Source organism: Rhinichthys klamathensis, unplaced genomic scaffold (assembly GCF_029890125.1).
Source record: "Rhinichthys klamathensis goyatoka isolate OS25496 unplaced genomic scaffold, OSU_Roscu_1.1 h1tg000605l_1, whole genome shotgun sequence".
In the NCBI taxonomy this organism is placed as follows: Eukaryota; Metazoa; Chordata; class Actinopteri; order Cypriniformes; family Leuciscidae; genus Rhinichthys; species Rhinichthys klamathensis.
Genome location: NW_026607060.1, coordinates 1,251,861 through 1,274,946, shown reverse-complemented (window position 1 = coordinate 1,274,946; position 23,086 = coordinate 1,251,861). Strand labels below are relative to the sequence as shown.

General features: G+C 38.7%; 2 protein-coding genes across 2 annotated transcripts; both read right to left on the bottom strand.

Annotated features, from left to right (window-relative positions):
• Window positions 1–122: 122 nt before the first annotated feature.
• nde1 (nudE neurodevelopment protein 1) lies at window positions 123–7,710 on the bottom strand. The gene is made up of 9 exons (XM_056240662.1): window positions 7,506–7,710; window positions 6,580–6,684; window positions 6,248–6,401; window positions 3,543–3,691; window positions 3,305–3,441; window positions 2,958–3,143; window positions 2,790–2,875; window positions 2,550–2,683; window positions 123–1,757 (listed from the first exon to the last, which is right to left on the bottom strand). The coding sequence occupies exons 2-9, from the start codon at window positions 6,663–6,665 to the stop codon at window positions 1,709–1,711; spliced, it is 981 nt and encodes a 326-aa protein (XP_056096637.1). The 5' UTR covers window positions 6,666–6,684; window positions 7,506–7,710; the 3' UTR covers window positions 123–1,708.
• A 3,039-nt stretch (window positions 7,711–10,749) lies between these two features.
• On the bottom strand, window positions 10,750–22,859 carry gspt1l (G1 to S phase transition 1, like). The gene is made up of 14 exons (XM_056240661.1): window positions 22,442–22,859; window positions 20,921–20,962; window positions 15,807–16,052; window positions 15,174–15,207; window positions 15,005–15,082; window positions 14,684–14,864; window positions 14,274–14,428; window positions 14,037–14,177; window positions 13,402–13,495; window positions 13,127–13,207; window positions 12,860–13,033; window positions 11,857–11,946; window positions 11,521–11,689; window positions 10,750–11,404 (listed from the first exon to the last, which is right to left on the bottom strand). Exons 1-14 carry the CDS (start codon window positions 22,635–22,637, stop codon window positions 11,352–11,354), a joined length of 1,734 nt encoding a protein of 577 aa, XP_056096636.1. The 5' UTR covers window positions 22,638–22,859; the 3' UTR covers window positions 10,750–11,351.
• Between the last annotated feature and the right edge of the window lie 227 nt (window positions 22,860–23,086).

The window sequence follows — 23,086 nt, the reverse complement described above, 5'->3', positions numbered from 1 at the left end:
TCTACATATACTGCTATCTGTGCCTTGCATATTATCTATATTATCAAGGGGGGGACCATAACCAAGAGCTCTGTTCATTCTGTAACAATAACATTTCTGAAAAGAAAGAGTCAAATAATTAGTCCTGTTAACTAGACATTTATTTTGTAGGTTCTGGATTAACCAACAAAATGGTTTTACAGACAGGCATTGCCCTTGCTGAGGAATGCATGGATGTTGCAGATGTTTAGGTTCATTAATAGCAAAGAAAAGTTATGTTGACAATTATACAAGTGGCAATTGTGCATGCCTTGTGCATATAGAGACAAATACAGAATTTGGACAGTAATGATACCTTTACTGAGGTTATTGCTTACATGAGGCCCTGAGATGGTGCAATCAAGTGTGCTAAATCTTCCCATCAACCATCATTCTCTATTTCTATAATTGTTCATTAGTACCTCTAGGCAAAGTGGATATATGTATAATGTATCAGTTCTTCCTTACATTTCTATTTTTTAACATAAAAATATCTGTACCCTTCACTGAAGTATTCATATTGCTTGTTACTCACCTAAATCTACAACTCAAAAATGAGAGAAATGTGAAAACTAAGGGATTAAACTCCTCTCAGAATTCAATTTCTCTTCATCCCGGATTCCCTGAAATATCAGAGAATTAATACATTGGGAAGAATAGCGAGAGAAGCTGCAAGTCCCTTTCGGGCTAGTAAGTTCCCCAATACACAAGTTAACTTTGAGGCAAAGCTTATTATGGCCACAAAATTAAGGCACATTAAATTCACGTTTAGTGCATGATATGATAAGCAACTACTCTCCAGTACTGTAGAGAAAAAGAATTCTTTGAATTCAAAGATGGCACTAACATTTTAAACGAGGAGTTCAATAGCTATTACTAGAAAGAAAAAGGGTTTTATCATGCATAAACATTAATGTTCCAAGCTAATGTTGGTTACTTACATCAGCCCTTATGAGGCAACAATAGCTCACAGCAGCTTCAGCTCACAACATCTCACCCACCTCCTTGTAACATCATTTGCATCTCTAAACACTAAAGACATGACATTCCATTAGTAACAAACTCATATTTCATCAAAATGCTTGTTTCTAAAAAAGATAAAAACCAGGTATTTCTGCATTAAAAAAAATAAACCAGCCGTCAACATTTCTCCAGTCCAGCGACCAACAATAAGTACGTGCAGTAGATGTTTCACTGGACATTGATCAGTAGTTTAGTGCCAAATATAATGGGGTTGCAGAGGTGAATCTATGGACTCACTTTCAGTCACTTCTCCCAATTTATGGTCCCAAAGAGAGCAAATCAAGATTACAGTGCAGATTGTACATTTCAAAACTGCTATAATCATTAGATACCTAAAAACAACACAAACAAAAATAAATAATAAAAAAACCAACAAGTGTGAAATAAAGAGTTAGTACATCTGCAAAACACAATGCAAATCTCCAACACAATAGCAAAACCACAGGTAACAGTTTCAGCCCACGGGCCAGAGAGCTGGTGAACAGTTATTATAGACACACTAGTAGGGTTGATATGAGTGTACAAGCAGAACCCTTCTCAGATAGTGGAAGACTTGAGGCATAAGATATGCTTTAGCTCCTGAAAATAAAGCTTTTCCATAGTAATGTATTGGGAATACTGGTTTTCCCAATGATGTGGGAACAAAAGACAAGCTTATGCACTTTATTCAGAGCATTATCTTGGATCCTGTACCAAAGTCCAACCGTTTCACCATCCTGCAACACATAACACAGAAATAAGAAAAATGATTGCAAACAAGCCAGATGTGGTACAATCTACATCATTCTGGGGTGCGTTTCCCGAAAGCATCGTTAGCCAACTATGGTCGCAAGTTCCGTCGTTATCAGCATAGTTCAACGATTCGGTGTTTCCCGAAACCATCGTTCCAACAAACATTCGCAAACAGCATTGCAAAGTTGTGTGGGTGGAACGACAGCTCTCGAGCTGCGGTTAGAAGCATAGTTTCTAGATTGCATGACATGTGGACTTAATAAATCCGTATCTTGAGCAAAATAAGCAAGCTGACATTCAGTACAACCTGTGTCTTTTATTTAGAATACATACAAATGTCATTTGCGTCTTTGAGTTTGTCGAGAGATTTAAAGCACCGTTTTTGAAGACTGCGCATGTGCGAACGTGCTCGCTCTACTATGTAAGAACGAGCCTATGATTGAATCTGGAAATAAAGCAAAATAACTGAGAAATATTCATCAGATTCCATGTCTGTAATTTATATCAAAACATCTATTATTTTCAATCTCAAACATTTTCATTAAAAGAAGTGATTATTCCACCATGTGCGTAACATCATAAACCAACGTGGTTGAACGACTACTTTGCGACAATATGGTCTCGGGAAACAATCGTGACTAGCTGGTTGATTTCTTTAACGATGCATCATACTATGGTAGTGAAGCATCGAGTTACGTCGTTGTACGGGAAACGCACACCTGGCCGATTAATGAGATGTTCTGAAATTAATAGTGAAACTATGAGACTTATCATACAGGCCATTTGTGTTGGATGGGATTTCTGAGGTTTCCCGTGAAATGCTTGGTGTACTCTGGCCAATTGCTGCACGGCTGGGTGTTTTCTCAAGGATGTGTAACTCTCTGCATGACGCCAGCTTTGATTCGAGGTTCTGAAACGGGAACAAAACATGTTTATCAAAACTACAGACCCATCTCACCTGAAAGAGTGTGTATTATTTGGTGATATAATGTAACTTCAGTTACAGCTGGACTCACCCCGACTTTCCTCAACAACTCTCCAACAATGTTGAGGGCAGATATCCGTGCAGATGTGGTAAGGGGAGTTCCAGTCAGACCTTCAACTGGACATGACAGGAACAATTTTAACTTTAACATTTGAACTCTTAAATGTTAGAAATGAGTGTCAGTGCTGTTTGAGCTCACTTCTGCTGTAGGAAGCTGAGGGTGTGTTGAATGCACTCCCTGAGCCTGGAGGTCTGGAGGGTGTGGCGAGGAGAGATGGGAGGGCAGATCTTGCGGGTGTGGCCTCTGGCTTCTCTGCATCTTTAGAGAGACTGATCGACGACTTGCGCTCCTGTTTCTCCTGAACAGCCAGCTCCTGTCTTAAATCTGCCAGAGGAGAAAGATAGCAAACACAACCAGCTCACATACACCGAATCTGTTAAAACATCTGAGACTGACAAATCAGGTGATTATGCTACTGACTATCAAAGAAGTTCATCAGTTAATAGTGAATGGTGTATATACAAACAGGTTTCCATTGAGTTTACCTCTGGCTTCGTCTTTTAATCTCTGTACTGATTCTAGAAGATTCTCTTTTTCGTCAAGCTCACTCTCAAGGAAAGCATTTCTTTCTATAACATGATTCATTCTCTGCTCAAAGTCCTCAAGTGACATTATAGTAGCCCTGTAAGAGCAGGATTTTAGGAATAAATTGTTAAAATCATGAATATCTTGAATGTATAACCAATTATTTTTCTTTTGTAATGGCAAAAGCACTGAACACACCTCTTAGCTCTTTCAAGGTCATCATTAGCCTGCTCTAACTCCCGGATATACTTGTGCAGTTGGTCCTTGATGGCTGTGGTTTCTGCCAGGTCTCCTTCTAGAGACGAGATCTGCCTGACTGCCTCCGAATGTTGCGTTTCATACTTCTCCTGTTAGTAAACAAGACCACACAAGAGGAGATAAAACATTTGCAAATGAGAAAGAAAGATGCACTGTAGTTTTAACAAAAGACTTTTTGAAGTCTCTAGTGCTCACCAAAGCTGAATTTATTTGACCAAAAATGCAGAAAAAACTATAATATTGTGAAATAGGGGTGTCGCAATATACCGGTGTTGACGATAATCGTGATATTCAAAGCATGAAATATCGGCATTGTGTTAATTTAACACGTGTGTGGCAATATACCGGTACACCCGCTGCGGCTGACACCTATCAAAGAAGACGCAGCCCGGGCCGCGCAGCTACTCTGAGAAGAACGTCGTCTGAGCAGGAGAGTGAAACACTCTGTCCACACCCGAAAAAAGAAAGCTCGGCTGTATGGGAGTTCTTCGGCTCAAAAGAAAACCCCCTGTTAACAGGTTAATGTCACGTTTCCCATTCCATGACTAGTAAAATAATCGCAATGTATTCTCTGTAAAATTGCGTTATCCGCAGGGTGATGGACACGGAGATGGGTAAAAAGGTTGGTGGCTACACATTCTGCAGCGCCGCGTCGCGTCTAGGACAACTCGAGGTATCGCACACCGGACGCGCTCTTTCTCAGTTTATGGCCAGCAGTATTCTTATGTTTAAGGACATTATGAAATTAAGATAATGTCTGTACTATGTTATGATTGTACTGCACAATTAAATACAATAGTTGCTGAGTCTGTGATCTGAACACTTTACCTCAGAGCATCCATTAACTGAATGAATTGAGAATATCACCTGAAAATCCGATTACATCAGCAATTTTCATTCAAGCGGCTGATTTCTGTAAATTAATGTAAAACGAAATGTACATTGCAGCACAGGGTGAAGTCATTTACGATGATTTGAGACAAATATAATAAATTTAATATAAAATGTAAATGGCGCTCTGTGTCGCGGCAGGATTTTGAACAAGAGCCGTTGCTGGGCGCCGCGGACAGACGCCGAATGGCACAACCGGTGTGTGTACACTCGAAGAGAAAATGTGTTTGAATTTTAAAGACGTGGCGCTGCGCTTCTCGTCCGGTGTGCGACCCCCTTTAAAGTGCTGTTTCTGTGTTCATACATTTAATAAAGGGTGATTATTAAGAACCATCTTATTTTTGTATTTGCACTTGATTTTTTTGTTTGTACCCTTATGTTTGTTGGGTAAAAAAGAAAAACCATATAAACAAAGTACAAATTTATTTGACTGATAACTTTTTTTAACTAAAACATGTGCATAAACTACGATGGAAACACATTTACAGAATAAATTCCTCGATGCGCACGAGACTGCACGATGGGAAGGCATAACTGGAGCAACCAGCGGACCGATCTCGTTGCACAGCATCTGAAATGCTGTTTTGGTCATTCTGAAATGCCTGAACAAAGTCTGTCATCAAAGTGGTTCGGAATAATTTACCTGCCAGAAACATCAACTACGTTCCCAAGCAGCATCCGAAAGCAAGATAACATGATCGTGTTTATTCCGTTATATTGTTATACTGAGATATAGAATATATTATAAACCTATATATTATATACAGTGGCTTCTTCGACTGTATCACCTCCGGTTTTTGTTAGATATATTTATCGCCAGTTTATCAGGAATGAAGATTTTGTTTTATTTGACTCACTGGATGGATGCTTTATTCACAAATGTTTTATGCAATATTCCAATATTGCGCAAAAGTTAAATTCGCAACTTTGGATGGAAACATAGCTAGTGTCACATGATCCTTCAGAAATCAATCTAATATGATGTCCTTAAATTATCAATATTTGGGGGCTTTTATTAGCAAGATTAGCATTAGATATAGGCATTTACTTCAGAGGAATTAACTGGCCTGTGATGTCATTTGACTGAAACTCAATCAACAATATGGTTTTACAACCATGTTTCTGCAATAAGCACCAAGTAAAATCATGAGTGAGCCTCCATGCCCTCCAGACACTGATGCAGAAATAAGCATCAGCTGCTTTCCTCATCCTGAATCGGATCTCTGTTGTTTGTCTGTGAATGTGCGATTGTTTATTCACTAAATACTGGGGGGGGGGGAACAGACAGACATTCTGGATGTACACGATCTGTCACAGAAGATTTAAATGGCTTTTATCTGTAGTTATACGCTTATGAAAGAAAGTTACGTGTCCCTACCAATATCCAGTGACACTGATATATCCCTAGCAATAATTTCGATCAAAACTTAAAATATAATTATATTGATGTCCCCGTCCCCACCAATTTCAAAATCAAACCAACGCCACTGGTTTGGGGTAATAGATCAATTTGATTAATTACAAAAACAAGAATAAGTAACAATTTTCCCTATAATAATATTTCGCTGAGCCACCTTTTGCTACAATAACAGCTATATGAGGTTTGCAAACTGTTAAGGTGTGACTTGGGAATATTTTCCATGTACCATGGACCCATAATCCTTTAAATGCAGATCTTTAAAGAGATTGTCATTTACCATAAATCTTCTAAAAGAGCAATGTATTAACCATGTGTCTATGAAGCTCCACGGTACCTTGTAGTTCTCTAATTCCATGCGTAGTCTGTTGTTGGCTGTAAGGAGTTCGCGGTTACGGGCATCACACTGCTTTAGCTCTGCCTCCAGTTCCACCTCATAGTCTCGACTCATCTGCTGAAACTCCTGCAACTCCTCCAGCGTCTCCTCAGCCCTGAACACACAGTCATTCAATGATGTGTGGGTTGTAAAGCAAAATCTTATATTTGTTGCTATTCGATGTGTTTAGCAGCAAACATGTGCAATGCAAAACTGCCTTGCTTTTCCTAAAGTTACTTTATGTCCACTGTAGATCAAATTTCAGTTTGAATAAAAAAACAACACTGATGTACCTCTGCTGGTATTTGGCAGCCTGATCCTTCCAGTAGTCCCTTTCTTGTTCAACAGATGCAAATGTTGCTGGCTCAGGCTCACTCATTGCTGTTCAGTCAGGTTTACTGGCAAAATAATAACCATCAATATATATATATATACAGTTACAAATGTATCAAGTTGAAAATGCAATGCAAAAATAATAAATGATAACAATTGCAATAAGACACGAGCACAATCTATGTACATAAACCATGCACAGAGAAGAGACTAGACAAAGCTGTTTTGCCACTGAAATAGTTTCCTCTTGTATGAGTCACAGTTTATTGTAATAGCGAGGAAAAACAGAAGAGGAAGGGCGTGACTTGTGATGATTTTTGAAAAACTAGAGATATTTCCCCTCAGGCGTACAATTCACTGTTACTCTAGCAATATGTCAGTATTTAAGGACCGTGTGACTAGACTACCGGAAGACTTCTTAAGGATATACAACCGAAGCTAAGCTAACGACAAAAAAAAATATTCCTCAGAATCCCCACTAAAAAGATGGTGCAATAAAGTGATATGCAGATATGTTTCCTATAAAATTATCAACATGTTAAGCTAGAGTTAACATTCTTAGTAGACGTAGAAGACATCAACTTCCTCTCAACATGTAAAGACAGCAGTCTTATTTGCTGGCTGGCTAACACAGCAAACCAGTCACTCAAAGTTTTATTAACTGTCGGCGGATTAATGCGCTGATAGAAGCTAAGTTACTTCGACAACGGATGAAGATGTTGACATGTAAACTGGATTAAATGGTTGTATATTACAATAACGATATTATCAAGAATATGTTGACGAGCGTTTTAAATAACTAACACATCTCATAACTGAGCCGAACTGATGAAACTATAAACGTTACCATTATCAAGACGAGTAATCACGCTAGCTAGCAACTTACCTTCGGGTAACGTTAATGCTCAAAGTTGCTTTCTTCCAAATATCTATTTTCGGTGAGAAACAATATTGAGCTAAAAATATGTTTAAGATTCTTGAGAATAAAATAAGTGAAAATATGTTCAGGCACGTTACACTCGTGACAATAGGATTCTCTCTTCTGTTGTGTAAAAACTCTCAGCTCGTGGTTTGTTTCATGCCTTCTTCTGATTGGCCGATTTGTAATGATGCCATCATTCTGCAAGCCAACGGTTGGTCGTTTGGTTACGTTTTTGTAAAGTCCATGGTTTCAAGCGACCCTCCCTTATCTTCGTCGGGCACTAGACGGCGCTAAAAATACTGCGCGAAACCTTTAAAATATTTATAATTGACTGTAGCGATGAGAAGTTTCATTGTATCGATTTTCCCCCCAAAGCGATTCGTTTACGTCGCCTGGTTTACGCCATTGCATCATTTACGTCATCACGCGAAACCTTAAAGGGATAGTTCACCCAAAAATGAAAATTCTGTCATAATTTATTCGCCATTAAGCTGTTCCAAACCAGTATGAGTTTCTTTCTTCAGTTGAACACAAAATGATATATTTTAAAGAATGTTTGTAACCAGACAGTTGACGGCACCCATTGACTTCCCAAAAAAAAAACTATGCAAGTCAATGGTGAGGTGCCATCAACTGTTTGATTACCAACATTCTTTAAAAATATATATTCTTTTGTGTTCAGCAGAAGAAATAAATTTATACAGGGTTGGAACAACAGGGTGAGTAAAAGATGACAACAATTTTTGGGTGAACTATCCCTTTAAATCACGACATGGCATATAAACTCGTATTTATTTGGTATTTATTGCATTAAATTTTTTTCCAATAATTGTAATTTCATGTGTCAGTTCAGTTAGTAGCAGCCATGATTCAGCTCTTATAAACAGCCATTTAGAACCTAAATATTTGCATTACATTAAACAATGCTAAAATTAATTTACATCTCTCTGCTGGAAAACTTGTTACAATTAAAAAAAGTTAAATAATACAAAATAAAAATCATGTGTTGACAAAGCTGTGTCACAATCATGTCGTGAACATATTTTCAATGCTGTTTATTTATAAAAATATCTCCTATTCGGAATAACTTTTTTCCCAATCAGTCAAATCATCAGTTGCTCTTACAAATGGTTTTCGGGAATTGTTGATCGCTCAAACCGATTTAGTCGTGTTCGTGAACGAATCCTTTTGTGAACAGGTTAATCACATAAATTGAAAACACCCCAAAAACTATTTGTTTATGAATCATGTGATAATTAGTACTATTTCCTAAAAATTAAGTGAGAACGTAACCTGGAGAAATATAAGTCATACACAAATAGTCACTATGAACATGGCGACAACCAACATGTGCTTTACATTTTAACAATAATTGTTCAATAATTGAATACATTAAATCATAATCAATAAATGAATTAATGGTAGACAAAAACAGTGCTTCGTGTTTTTAATCTAAAGGTTTTTCCTGGAGCTGACCTACATATTTGTGCATTTTCAGTAGGCTATTCTGTGAGGCCCTGAAAGCTGAATTAATTCTGGCCTCTGATGACCTCAGTGGTGAGCATTTGAAGCCATTTTAATCTAGTTGTAGGGATTAGCTAGGAACACAACAATAAAAATAAAAAAGCACAACGGGAGACACATCTGTAGATTGCACACACACAAAAAAAAATACATTTCTCATTTCACATGATAAAGATGATTTACATGCCATGCCATAAATAAAACGATCATTCTTTTCTAACAACAGCCACAGCTCAGGGACTATGAAATGGTAACACAGGACTGTGCATGAATTCCTTGCTCAAGTAGCAGAGGTCTGCCATGGCTCATTTGGGTCATGGCTGTATGGATCATCTTCTGCTTAATGACCGGCACCCAGACAAGTCCAGTGACCAAAAACATCAGCCCCACAGACAAGAATATAGGTCCTACTAAATAGGGCACATTGCCCACCTGTGTGAAGTACAACAAGGACAGTGCAGTGCCTGTGCCAAAGAGAAGACTCCCAATGAAGATGGCCAGGGCTGGCTTTTGAAAGTGACTCCATCCACATTTCACTCCTTTGTGAAAAGTCTTTTCAGGGTATGAATCAGCTTCATCAGTCTCAGTCCGGACAGAAGATATGTTGGAGTGCATTTTGATCTACAGAAATGCAAGACCATCTATATGAACTCAGCCTTAGAGCATGAAAACCACATATTTACAAATATTGCTTTCATACTAAAATAATGTCATTTCAGTAACTTACCATGCAACTAATACTATAAACATCAAAATAAAAAAATGAAGTACACTTACCCAGAAAGCTCAAAGCCCATAAATTGTTAAACAGAAGCTCTTGTTCCACTTCTGTCTGCCAGTTACTGTATTTACCCACAAAATACAGTGGAGGGAAAGCCACTCCTGTGGGTGCGTCAGCAGCACTAACATCTGGAGCAGGACTAGTACACTGCCCTATTTGGGTCTCAGAACGGTTTCGCCCACAAATACAAAAAACACATTGCATCCGCTTTAAGCAAAGGGCTAAACATATAGTTGATAAGCCCGTTTTACAAGACATGGGATTTATACCACCTACAAACACTGAAAATATCATTGCAGCTTGCACACGCAAGCTATTAAGGGACGTAGGATTTAGTAATGTATAGTACTTAGGATTTCTGCTTTTAACAAAATAATTTTTTTGCAGAATCAGATGGAATCCAAATCATTAAAAAAAAACAGATCAACACTTTTTTTTAAAGGGGTGGTTGATTATGATTTCACCAACTTTAGAGTGTAATGTTGCTGTTTGGGCATAAACAACATCTGCAAACTTACAACGCTCAGTTCAAATCAAAGGGAGATATTTTCATTTAAAGAAATTGCTTTTTAAGGACTACAACAAACAGCTGGTAGGGACTACACGACATTTCTCCCGGGTTAGTGACATCACGAACCCTAGAATTTACATAAACCCCGCCCCTAAACTTTTGAGCTAAAACTTCACATACACACTCTGGGGACATCAAAGACTTATTTTACATCTTCTGAAAAGGGCATTATACCACCCCTTTAAACAGGACAAAACTTCACCAAAACATCCTGAATTAACAAGGCCAAGATATAGGTCAAACATTTCCATCACACGTTTCAAAAAGAAAACATTCCAGGCATATAGCACAAAATATATTGTGAAGGAAGAGGGGGAACAAAAAAAATTCAACACATTTTTCCCCAATTTTATATTTTATTGTCATAGAAGATGCTTTAATAATGCGAACACGCTCATGCACTTTGCAAGAACGTTGTGAACAGAAACCAAAATGGGAATAAGCAACGGGAGACATGTATAACCAAGATTTTAACATTTTGGTTTCAATTGGTTAATCATTCAAACTTTACTGTTCATAAATCATTTTATGTTAACAAGCAAATCTTGGTCCACATAGGGTTACTGTATATGCTGCCATTATATTTCTCTGATGGAAGCAAAAAGAAAAATTATATATAAAAAAACAATAAAAACAAAGGTTGGAAGAGAGCTAGATCTCTTGCCATTTAACGTGTGCAGATTGATGAGGAACAGGTCATGGGGGAGAACCTAAAACAATGGCATCGCTGAGCTCTCAATATGAGAAAGCTGACACATGTGGACTTGATTTCATTTTCATTTGCTTAAAAACAGATTTCTTTAAGAGAAGTTTTTTAAGCAGGTCTTCAAGAGGCGAAGGGGAGAAAGAACAGGAGGGCTATGAAGTGTGCTGCGGCCGTAGCGGCATCTACCTCCGCCTCGGTCAGTCGTTTCAGATCCACTAAACGTTCTTTTCAGTCCTTCTCGGCAACAAGTTTTAACACTTTTCCAATGGCAATGGTTTTCCCTGAAATACAAAGAAAAGTAAATATTCACGGAACTCAAATTCACAGAACAGAAATAAACTACAAAACCGAGTTGATGGCAAGTTAAAATTACATTGGGATGAAAATATCCTCTCACCTTCATCTCGTAAGGTGAAGCGTCCCATCTGAGGGAAATCTTTGAAGGTCTCAAGGCAGATGGTCCCAGCTGTTCTCAAACGAGCAATGCACACCTGGTCCTGTTTGACGAAGCGGGGCCGTGTTTTGCTCTTGTCCCCCGTCTTTTTGTCTACCAGACAAATTAAGGCCTGTAAAGGGGCCAGAGGTACATTTAAACCACTTTGGTAAAGAACTAGCTGTAAATGAGGGTACTCAGGCTTACAAGCACAGATTTACACCACAAGAGAATTTCCACACAAATATTAAGTCAATGTAAGAACTGGAAAAAAAGTGGAGTAACATTCTCAACCATTACCGAAATTTGCACTTCTTCAATGCAGGTGTGGATATGAAGAACTGCATTGTAACCTGGGCAGATGATTGACTTGTGTTCAATGATGACTATCTGAAAATGCCAGAGACAGAAGCACAATTATTATGTGGAATTGCAAAGCAAAACACAAAGAAAATGGAGCAATCAGAAATACTGTTGATAGAACTAAGGATGGACCAAAATTTAAGTCACCGAAAATTATCAGCATTTTCAGTTTAGCCAAAAAAGAAAAAAGGCAGAAAATATATGCCGCCCCACCCCTCAGTGTTCAGCGCTCAGGTTTCACTCTCGCAGCCTTTTTTGTAACTTGGCGAGCGGCTCCGCTTCCGAAGGCACACAACTTTAAAGCGACTCAGTTCGAGCCGGTAAGTCTGTACCGGCACCCAGTTTGCTCTGCTCCGTGTCTGTGCTCTCTGCTCAGTCGCTCACGGCCCAAGCGAACGCTCCACTCATTTACCGCTCACACTCACCGGAAAAGCAATATCTGCTCAAATAACGTGCCAACATGAAATTTTTCTGTGGTAGACTTGTTTCTGTTTGCAATAGCCGCACTGTGCTGTAACAGTGGGGCTATTGCAAACAGTGGTTTAGCTGATTAGTTAAATCTGATTCCGTTGCATAGAACTGAATAAAGAATAATGTTGATATTTTAATATTGGGTCTATTTTGGTGTGTTATTTTAAATAAAATGTTTGGCTTGTATTTTTTTATTCAGATTCAATAAAATGATTGAATTTAATTAAATTCTAATATTAATAAAATTAAACAAAAAAACTACATTTAAAATAAGAGCTTATAAAGAGTAATTATATAAAAAAAAAAAAAAAAAAAAAGGTCATTTTTGGTTTCGTTTTCAGCCAAGTGCATCCAGAATTTTCAGTTTCGGCCCAGATTTTTTATTTCGGTGCATCCCTAGATAGAACTAAATTTGTATTGAAGCTAAATCATTCCTTTAATTGCACGAGCTTAATGAGCTTTCACTGACCTGGGCATCAAAGGTACGCCCAGTGTGGCAAAGGTTCTCAGCATTGCAGAGGATGAAGCCCGGCAGGATCTCCTCCTCTTCAATGCCTTTGAGTCGCAACTTCAAGTTCTCTCCTGGTCCGGCATCATCGGTTTCGACGTCATCAGAAAGCAGACTCAGCAACTCCACAGTGTGCTGCACACAGATGAGGTAGGCACTGATACGTCATTCAGCCAATTCCTGCCATAAAACCTGAAGCTTTAAAGTGTTACGTTACCATAATCTTACCCTGTTGGGCATCATAACAAGTTGCTGAGCTTTACTGATTGATCCCGACTCCAATTTCCCCAATATCACAGTGCCCATGTCCTGCAAAAACACACATCGATGCATGATATATGAACTTCAAAGCATTCATACAAAGTAGTACAATGCAAAATAATTCATAAATAAAGAAAACAAAAAAACATTTCACCATTTAACCCCCCACCCCACCCCCAAATGTTTATTTTGTCGTCAAAGAACACAATTTAAAACTAAACACGTTCATGCACTTTACTTGCCTTATATTTGTCTACAATGGGTAACCTGACTGGTCCATCACTTGATCTGTTGAAGTTTGGCAAACTGTCCAGATGTGGAATGAATGGTAACCCTCTGTCCATAGTACACAAACACACAAAGTTTCACAAAAACAGTGAGACACAATATTCATGCACTTTTTATTGCAGTGTCACATACATACAAAATTATGTCAAAATGCCCATCTTGGCGAGTATTCAGTTAAACAATCAGTTTTGGAACAAAAACTTTAAAGCGACAGGCGCCTAATGCTAAATACGAACCTACTTTTAGACCCACCTGAAAAACTTAAAGCAGTGTTTATTTCATATCGCTCTTTATTCTATTGCATTTGCTGCTGCTGTTGTTTGCAATTTATTTATTTGTTTTCATTTTATTACTGACTTTTTACTTGTGGTTTATGATGAAAATAAAATTGAGCATTGAAGAAAAGTAGATTTATTTGGTATATGCTGTCAATTACAGTTCTTAGAAAGAAAATCAGAATTGGCAGAAATTGGTATCGGCAGGTCACACTTACACACAAAAAAAAAAAGATCGGTCAACAAAATTGAAATTGGTGCATCTCTACTTCAAACAAAAAAAAAGAAGCAATTATCAAGCTCAGCACACTTACGTATACCAAGGGCAGAAATCCGCCGGCTCCTTTAGGTTGGCCCCAGTAAGTCCCGAACATGGCATAAAATGAATATCTTTCCTGGGGTTAAACCCAACTTTCTTCAAAAATGGAACAAGTTTCTCCTTACATTCTTCGTACCTACATACAAACATTTTTTGTAAAAAAAAAAAAGATAAAACAAAGTAATATACAACAACAACAGCCGCCTCTGTATATAGATGTCCATTCACTGACCTCTCCAGACTCCAGTTGACTGTTGGGTCATCCATTTTGTTTACAAGTACAATCAAATGCTTTACTCCAGCAGTTTTGGCCAACATGGCATGCTCTCGCGTCTGGCCTCCTTTCTCAAAGCCTGTTTCAAACTCTCCTTTTCTTGCAGAGATTACCTTCAGAGAGAGAAAATGACAATTAATACAGGGACTGAAGTGAAAGAGAACAGAAACGGCTGTCTGTTTGTTTTTCCAGAGTGACAGTCAACGCCTTTTGAGTCTGACATCTGTATTCAAACAGCGCCCTCTTCTGTATCAGAACCACATCGCCCTGCTCATAGCTCAGGGTTTTCCATGGATTTTCTGAATTGCAGGTAGCATGAGTGGAAATTTCTCAGGGCAGTCCTTCAGTGCCTATTCAACATGACTCACCAGCACTGCCAAATCAGCCTGTGAAGCACCACCAATCATGTTGGGCACAAAGCTTTTGTGGCCTGGTGCGTCCAGAATGGTAAAGTGCTTTTTCTCTGTTTCGAAGTACGCACGTCCGACTTCCACAGTCTTTCCTTTGTCTCTTTCCTCCTGGTTTGTGTCAAGAGCCCAAGAGAGGTACCTGAGAAAAAAAAATTACTATGAAAAAAAATCGCTCCACCTCTAGGCACTGAAGTGTTACAAGTTTTAGCTATGTTTGGAGGGAATCAGTTTGACTACCCACCAGATGATCTGGTAAATTAACTCAACTAAGCTAATTACCAAGTTTCCCTGTTCTTCTCCTTGGCTTCTTTTTCATACTTCTCCAGAGTTCGTTTGTCCACCATTCCTGTTAAATACCTGTGGAGGAGGGGAAGAAAGCAGGGCTTTCAGAAACAGGATGGTTAACACACCTATTTCTGCTAAAACAGTGTAAAAATCAACAACTCACATGATTTGTCCTCCAATAGTTGACTTGCCAGCATCTGGAGGAATACGAGATAAGAAAAAGTCAGTGTGAGGCCAGGACAGATAAAGATAGCCAATTCACAGTTCTCCAAAGACATTTTAAAAAAATGTTCCCCATGATGCTTCTGAAATGCATGAACTGAGCTGTGTTGATGGGAACTGATTATTAATAAAGTGGTTATATAACAAATCCAACCAATTTAGAGCCAAGTGCAAAAACCATTCAAGCAAGTTACTAGAATTACTCACTTTAAGAAATTGAAATGGACGCTAAAGACAAAAAGTTAATTCAACAAACTAAGGAATTTGTATTAAGTTACTGTGCAATCATGTTTGTTTGTTTTATCATTTTCCACTGCTATGTTCATGGCGTGAAACAAGTGAATATAAAAAAAACTATATAAACAAAAAATAAAAACAATTCATTAAAGCTTTTTAAAGTTTATCGTTGATGTAAAAAGAATTTGGTCTGAATTCATTAATCTTTTCATAAGAATTAACCGAAAAGTAAAGAGTCCTAGAGGAGTAAAAACCTTCACAGTCCATCGAAACATGCTTCAGAGACACTAGACTCCAGTATCAATCAATCAAGTAAATGCAATATGCAAAAACTAACCGACATGGCCAATAAAGACCACGTTAACGTGTTCCTTCTTGGGGGCATTTGGCTGTGTGGGGGCTACTTTAGGTGTTGGCACTTCTTCTTCCTCCATTCCTTCCTCTTGAGGGGAGTCTTCTTCAGCTTGACCCTCGTCTCCTCCAGGGCCTCCTGGCTCTGCCTCAGCCTCACTGGGCTCACTCCCTTTCTGCTCCCAGGTGTCATCTGTTGTCATCTCTGCATCACCGTTCTCCATGGGTGGAGCTGATGTCAAAAACCAACAATATAATTTAACACCGTTTGACCACTTACAGTTTATCGTATGTCAACAACTTCAGCCATTTCCTTTTTGACTAATACTGCTGTTTGATATCAACCTAATTGTGCCTAAACACCAACATGGCAAACTGAAAAAATGCAGTCTGATTTTTGCATGCAATTTGTCTCTTTAGACCAAAGCTTTAAACTGCAGATGGGGATGAAAAAAATCTAATTCACTAAGAGTGCTCCGATCTGTAATTAATTTTTGGGGCCGAGAACCGATCACTTAAAGCAGTATCGGCTGATGATCACTGATGCCAATAAGACTTGGCTACAATACTTAATACAATGCCACATGTGCAATATGTGGCATTGTATTAAGTATTGTATCCTAATTCCCTCTCTAAGAGGAGATTAGGACATAATGCATGGATCAATATACTAATACACATACGATTTATTTCCCAACTGTTTATGTTCACCTAATATATTACCAATTGTTTAAGTGAATACTCACTAAGCCGGGCATTGTCATATTTCTGTGTGTATTTGATCATTTAGGTCATTTAGCCCATGGTCCACTCAGTCTTAGAGCGCACACAGAGAAAGCAGCTTGGGGAACAGTAACTCTTTCGCGGCTTAATGCAGTTTGATTCACTTTTCATTAGAGCACATCCTGCAGTTTAGCAACAGTAGAATGTATTTTAAGACAATCACTGATATACCTGATTTGGATGTTAAATTTGGGATTTTAGGGATGAACGAAAGCGGCGCACCGCTATGAAGGAAAGAAATACAGTAGAATCGCACAACCCTAGTTTCTTGCTGTCATTGCTGTAGGGTTGTTGTCGTTGCAATGTCTCCGCAATGAGTTTCAAATGTATTGTCAGATGCCTGGTAGAACTGCCAGACAAGACTGGCGAAAGTAGGGAAACAATTTCAGCTGCGCATAGAAAAATTGTCTTGCGTCATCTGATCGACCTTTATAGAGACCATCGATGAAACTATTTAAAACAATTATCGGTCGATGTTGACCGGCCGCCGATCAATCTAAGCACCCTTAACTCACTCTTTGACAGTAGGTGGCGCTGGAATAGAAACGCAAAAATACTGCGATTCTAAAAGTGCTATGCTACTTTCCATTTCTGATACCCGCTTGTCAGGAAGTCAAACAATATTTATAATTTTCCCTCACAGGTATTCAGAATTTTTTTTAATCGCTATGGTGTTTATCAAAAAATACAAGACTACAGATTCACTATTCACCATCACTTAGCAAAATACTGTTTATGTGAGCGTTACAAAGTCGTGGATTTATGTTACAGCAGCGGCTCTGGGCATGTGACCTAGGGCTGCAGCTATCGATTCTTTTTGTAATCGATTAATCTAGCACTTGATCGATTAATCGGATAAAAAAAATTGTGTGTTTTTAAACAACCAAAACAAATAATGCATAACGAAAATGATGTGGCTGTAAAATGATCAATCATTTGGCTTTTATTTATAAAAAAAAAAAAACTGGTATTTATTCCAACTCCAACATTTGGCTCCAAAACAAAGCCTATTTATTGCATTTTTTTACCCATTTAGTATAAGTGCCAACAATGTTCTATGCTCAATTACTTTAGTAGCCGATTAAAATGTCTTCCCCAAAAGTACGAGTGGATTCGGAGAAGCAGGCTGGGGAATTTCATTTTTTGTTGTTGTCTGTAACTATTTGGAAGACGTGACATACAAACAAGGTCTCGCAAAGACTGCAATACAATATTTGTTCCTCCATCACGTCGCGGTGTATACAGTGAATGCATGCTGAAATTATTGTTGCGTGGCTACATAAAAGTTTAAGCATATGTGATGCATTGCCACAATTGATCTGACTGGCGCGTGAGAGAGACGAGGGTGCGTGCGTGTGTGTGAAGGGGTTCTTTTTTTAGGCTATACTCTCTTGCAATTGAACGTGAATACGTTTACTACTTAAAAACATCAAAGCTAAACATCATATCTAGTCAAACCGCATCACGACATCACTACAAATACAGTATGGGATTAAAATCAGCGAACATCAATGTATCATAGGCTTATGGTGTGTTCACACCAAACGCAAATTTAATTATTTGCGTGAGTAGATTATACAAAGTCAATGCAAAGACGCGAATAGACGCATCATTCGCGCCGGGCGTCGCGACTGACGCGAATTGGGCTACGCGTTTGCCGCGAACGTCTTCCGTGCAAGTCGAAAAATTTGAACTCGAGCCAATGTTCAAGCGTCTAACTATCCGCGTTCGGTGTGAACACCATTAGTTTACCTTGTTTTAGCGACGCTTGGTGAAACCGCATGGAGTGGATGTTTTCGGTTCAGATGCTGAATCATTGAAGTCGTACTGTTGTGGTATGCCAGGTCTACTTTGCAGTAGACACATTGCACCTTGTTCTCTTCCTTTTTAAGTATGTAATGATCCCAAACTTTAGACATTCTCTGCCGTTTATGGACATCTTTACTCTCCGCCATCGCGCCAACTAAATTCAAAATGTATCACGCGCTATAGTATAGATCCCTGCGCGTATAGTGCGCGTCATAGGAATTTAACGAGGCTTCGAGGCAGAGTTTTTGCCTCGAGGAATTTTTGTAATCGAGTCGATCGATGAATCGTTTCAGCCCTAATGTGACCAAAAGCACGATTCTTATTGGTTGACCAGTTTTCTTTGCAGTGCGGTGGAAAAGAGATTAGATTCCCTCTCTGTAAAACTTATGTTGCATTGATGACACGTGAATGTTTGTGTCTAAACAGATGCATCAACAGCCGTTCATTTAAATTATAATGTTTATTGCCATATTCGTCTTTATATTTGTCTTGGTGTAAACATAACTTGGACCAGTTGGAATGTGAACAAGCACAAGTTACTATATGCCGACTCATCTGTATGATTATCATCATCATTATGAGGATGTGAAAAACAATGTGGTGGTGTCTCTCAGGCTTAAAAAAAATTTTTGTTTGGTTCCGGTTTCCGACCGACCCTGTCAATTTATGTGCGACCCAAATTTATTTTATGAGCTTGGGGAAGAAATAATAAAAATTAAATAAATACACAAATAAAAAACTTTGAGGCGAACTATAATTTACGTTTTTGTACAGCACGCGATGCAAGATGCCATCTGTTGTCCTCCAGCAAAACAAACGAGGCAGCTACATGGTCGTTCACACATCGTTCGTCAAACTGAACTATAATACATATAGGCTACAAGTTTTTTTTGTTTTTTTTTTGTCATTAAGGACACTTTTATTCATATACGCACACATACAAATGCATGCATTCATAGGCACGCACACACCACATGATGAGTTACAGAGTAACCTCCATCCGCCTCCCAAGTTTCATTAAAAATCATCCCAAATCCCAATACCCTCTTCTGCTGTCTACCACTTCTTTCGCCATGTATTTGTTCGTTTCTTTTATTATTTTATGCAATCCAAAACACTCTAACCTGCCGCGCTTCGTATCGATCGTATCGTATCGTATTCGATCTCCAGAGCCCGTCTAACTTGTCCGCGACAAATGGATTTTTGAAGGACAAGTAAAAGAGAATTTTACTTGCCCGAACGGACAAGTAGCCTGATTAGAACATCAATAACAAACAAACAAATAACTAGGGAATCACTAAACCGAGAGAATGATTTTATTACATTTATTGTAAGTTGCGATCAATTGTGGATAATAAATGCATTAGCCTGCTGACGGTGAGGTTGCGCTGTTGACGCTCGCGCAGCCTCTCGAGGAGAAATCTACACACATGAGCGCAGCACACACACACTCAGTTAACAACATACTGCCTATAAACAAATCTAAATGTGGAGTTTCTATATTTTAACATATGTGTTAAGCAGCCTCAATTATTTTTCCTGAATACCATATCACGATTGAAAGTGTGACATTGATTTCCTACAACAGTTCAATAAACAGTTACAATTAAGTCACTTACATTTTAGATGAAATATTGGCTGTTTTTGTTCTGTTTCTGCAGCGAAAATAGTTCCAAACAAAAATCACAGCAGAACCACGGCGCATCTCACAGGAACACTCAACCTGTTTTCATTATTGAATGATTCAGCATTTTGACCGAATCGGTTGAGTCAAAGATTCAATGACCCATTAATTAACATCTGTCTCATTCTTGAATGAATCAACCGTTTAAACGAATCGTTTGAATTAATGAATCAATGACTCACTCATTAATACGGCCGCCTGCCGCCACCTATTGGCAGTTTAGTGTTATGTTTATAAGTAGCCTAGTATACTTCTTTCCGATGTTTCTTATTTGTACATTTAAATCAATTTCATAACATTATTTTATGCAATTGTAATTTTTCAGTGTAAATTATTTAATTTGATCAGCCCTACTTAGGGTAACAGTATGCTTCATCTTTCATTTTAAATTCCTAAATTTGATCAATAAATTCAATTATTTAGAATAAGACGACACTATAGGGCATTTAATAAGATTGGGGGAGGGGATGCCCTTCAAAGGTGCAGATATTACAATATGCCAATTTAAATATCAAAGCTGATTGAACACTGATGAGAACATTGCTTCAGAATAAATAAATTAAAAAATTAAAACAAATCCGGACAAGCAACTTTTTTACTCTGACAAGTGAATGACATATTTACTTGTTCGGAGGGCAAGCACATGAAAAGGCTTAAGGTCGAGCCCTCAATAATTTCCTACCTATTACTTGCTGCTGCCACTAAAAAAAAAAAAAAAAAAAAAAAAAAAAAAAAAAAAAAAAAATCCCTACCGACCCATGACCTCAACTGACAACAAACCGGAACCAAACTTTTTTTTTTTTTATGCCTCAGCATTTACTTACCCTCAGGCACTGATACTTCCACATTGGCATCCGTATCAGGACCTGCAAGAATATAAAATGCTTATTTTTATAGCTGTAATTATACAGAACAGTCTAGTTACTAAGAATACCTATCTTAAAATGGAAATTGCATGTTAACATTAAACACATTTGAGGACAACAAACTGCACTCTGCATGTAATAATAGTATGTGAACAGCATATCTTCCACTTGTGGTAAGACAGAGACAAGTTATAGGCCCGGTTTCACAGACAGGGCTTAGACTAAACCAGGATTAGTCCTTAGTTCAATTAGGGCATTTAAATAGCTTTTATAAACGTGCCTTGCTGTGCATATTGAGACAAAACAATGGCACTGACATTTTATGATTTGTCGTGCAAACTGCTTTCAATTAAAACATCTTAAACATTTATTTTAGTCTGGGACTAACTTAAGCCTGGTCTGTGAATCCGGGGACAGGATCTTAATCCTTCAACAAACTCCCAAATTTAATACTCTCAAATCTCTTATTTCATTTTCATATTGCTTAGAATACTTTATTATGGCCCAGTCTCAACAGAGTTTTTTTTTTATGTAAATAAGCTTGGAAAAGTTAAACAAGCAGATCAGATCATATCACCGCGTTTACCTCCATTACACGCTACATTGATCTTTCCAAGAAGACCTCCAGTGTGTACCTTATAAACACACTGTTTTCAAATACAACAGGTAACACGAAGGCTTCAGGTAAGAGTTTGAAACTTGGCTGTAGTGGCAACATTTAGCTGCTTGACAATCTATATTTTCTGGTAGGTAATACTCTGTATAACAGTATTTAATCTAACACTAGGAGGTGAAACACTTCTCGTGTCATAATCTAAGGAGATTAAGGGCAACAATTGATTTTCATTGTTCCACCATAACAGCACAGCGAATAGGGGTAACGTTACATCATGTTTGCACTAAGACAGCATGGGGGGTTGGGGGCAAACCTCACCATTAAACATACCCCAGCCAAAAGAGACCCCTCAAACAATCGAGCAATGAAAGAATATGTTTAATTAAGAAGCGCCAGGCCTCCGATCATCAGTATTGATTATTGCCATGCTAACAAACGGTATGTTCACGTGTATCAATAAAATCGCAATAACATGACTAAAGCTTCAGCTAACTGTCTAGTTAACCAAAGAACTACTTTAACACACTTTTACCCCTTTATTTAAAGCCAGATACATATTATTATAAGGCTAAAAATGCTTCACCACCACCTACATACAAAGTCTCCACCCAAATGATTCTCTTTCTAGCACGAACAGCTGTTACAGTGTTATTATCGTGTTAACGAACGCTTATTATTCACGTCAAGCGAGTTTTTCTGATTGTTAACTTCCATATTAACGTTAAGTTACATGTTGGCCACGTTTCCGCTTCGAGCCGTTGACGGTAACTCTCATGTAGCATCCATGCTAAGCTCATGCGAACAAGCGTGTGTGAGGCTAACAGCTAAAGCGGTTAACAGACGTGAAAACACCGGGAACTCACCCGCTGACTCCACAGTTTCCGTGGAGCCCTTCGGCAGGAAGGTCGGGATGAATTCTGCGGCGTGCACGTTGGGGACAAACGGCTTGGCCTCCACGTTAAGGGTGGTAGTAAGAGCATTGGAAAGTTGCACGTCGACCTGGGCCTCGCCATCGTCCTCCTGATCCCAGGAATCAGGGGCAGTGTCTATCGCTTCCATCGCCACACAGCTGTTCCACGCGCGCTTTAAAGCCACTGACTTGATCACTTTTTTGTCCGGCCTTAGCCGCTGTTAAGGTCACCCCGTGCGTTGTTAAAACTTTCTGTTAGTGGCGTATGGCCTTCCCCCCGTTTGGTTGAAATCAAACAGCCGGTGTCTCTCAGCGAGGGGCGAGAGAAAGGGAGGTTTGACTAAGCGCTCGGAATGAGTCCTCGTGTGCGCTGACGTCTCCCCTGACCTCGCGGAGCAACAGCGAGTTGAATTCTGGGAAATGTAGTAGTTTAGCTTCTGACAAAACACGAAAGGCTTCTGGGCGGTGTCGATGACAAAACTACATGTCCGCATTATGTATGAACCCGACTACATCTTTTACCAGCAACCAATTTCCGTTCACCACACTTAGGAAACTATATTTAAAAATGTATTCGAAGCTTAACTTTAAAGTCACT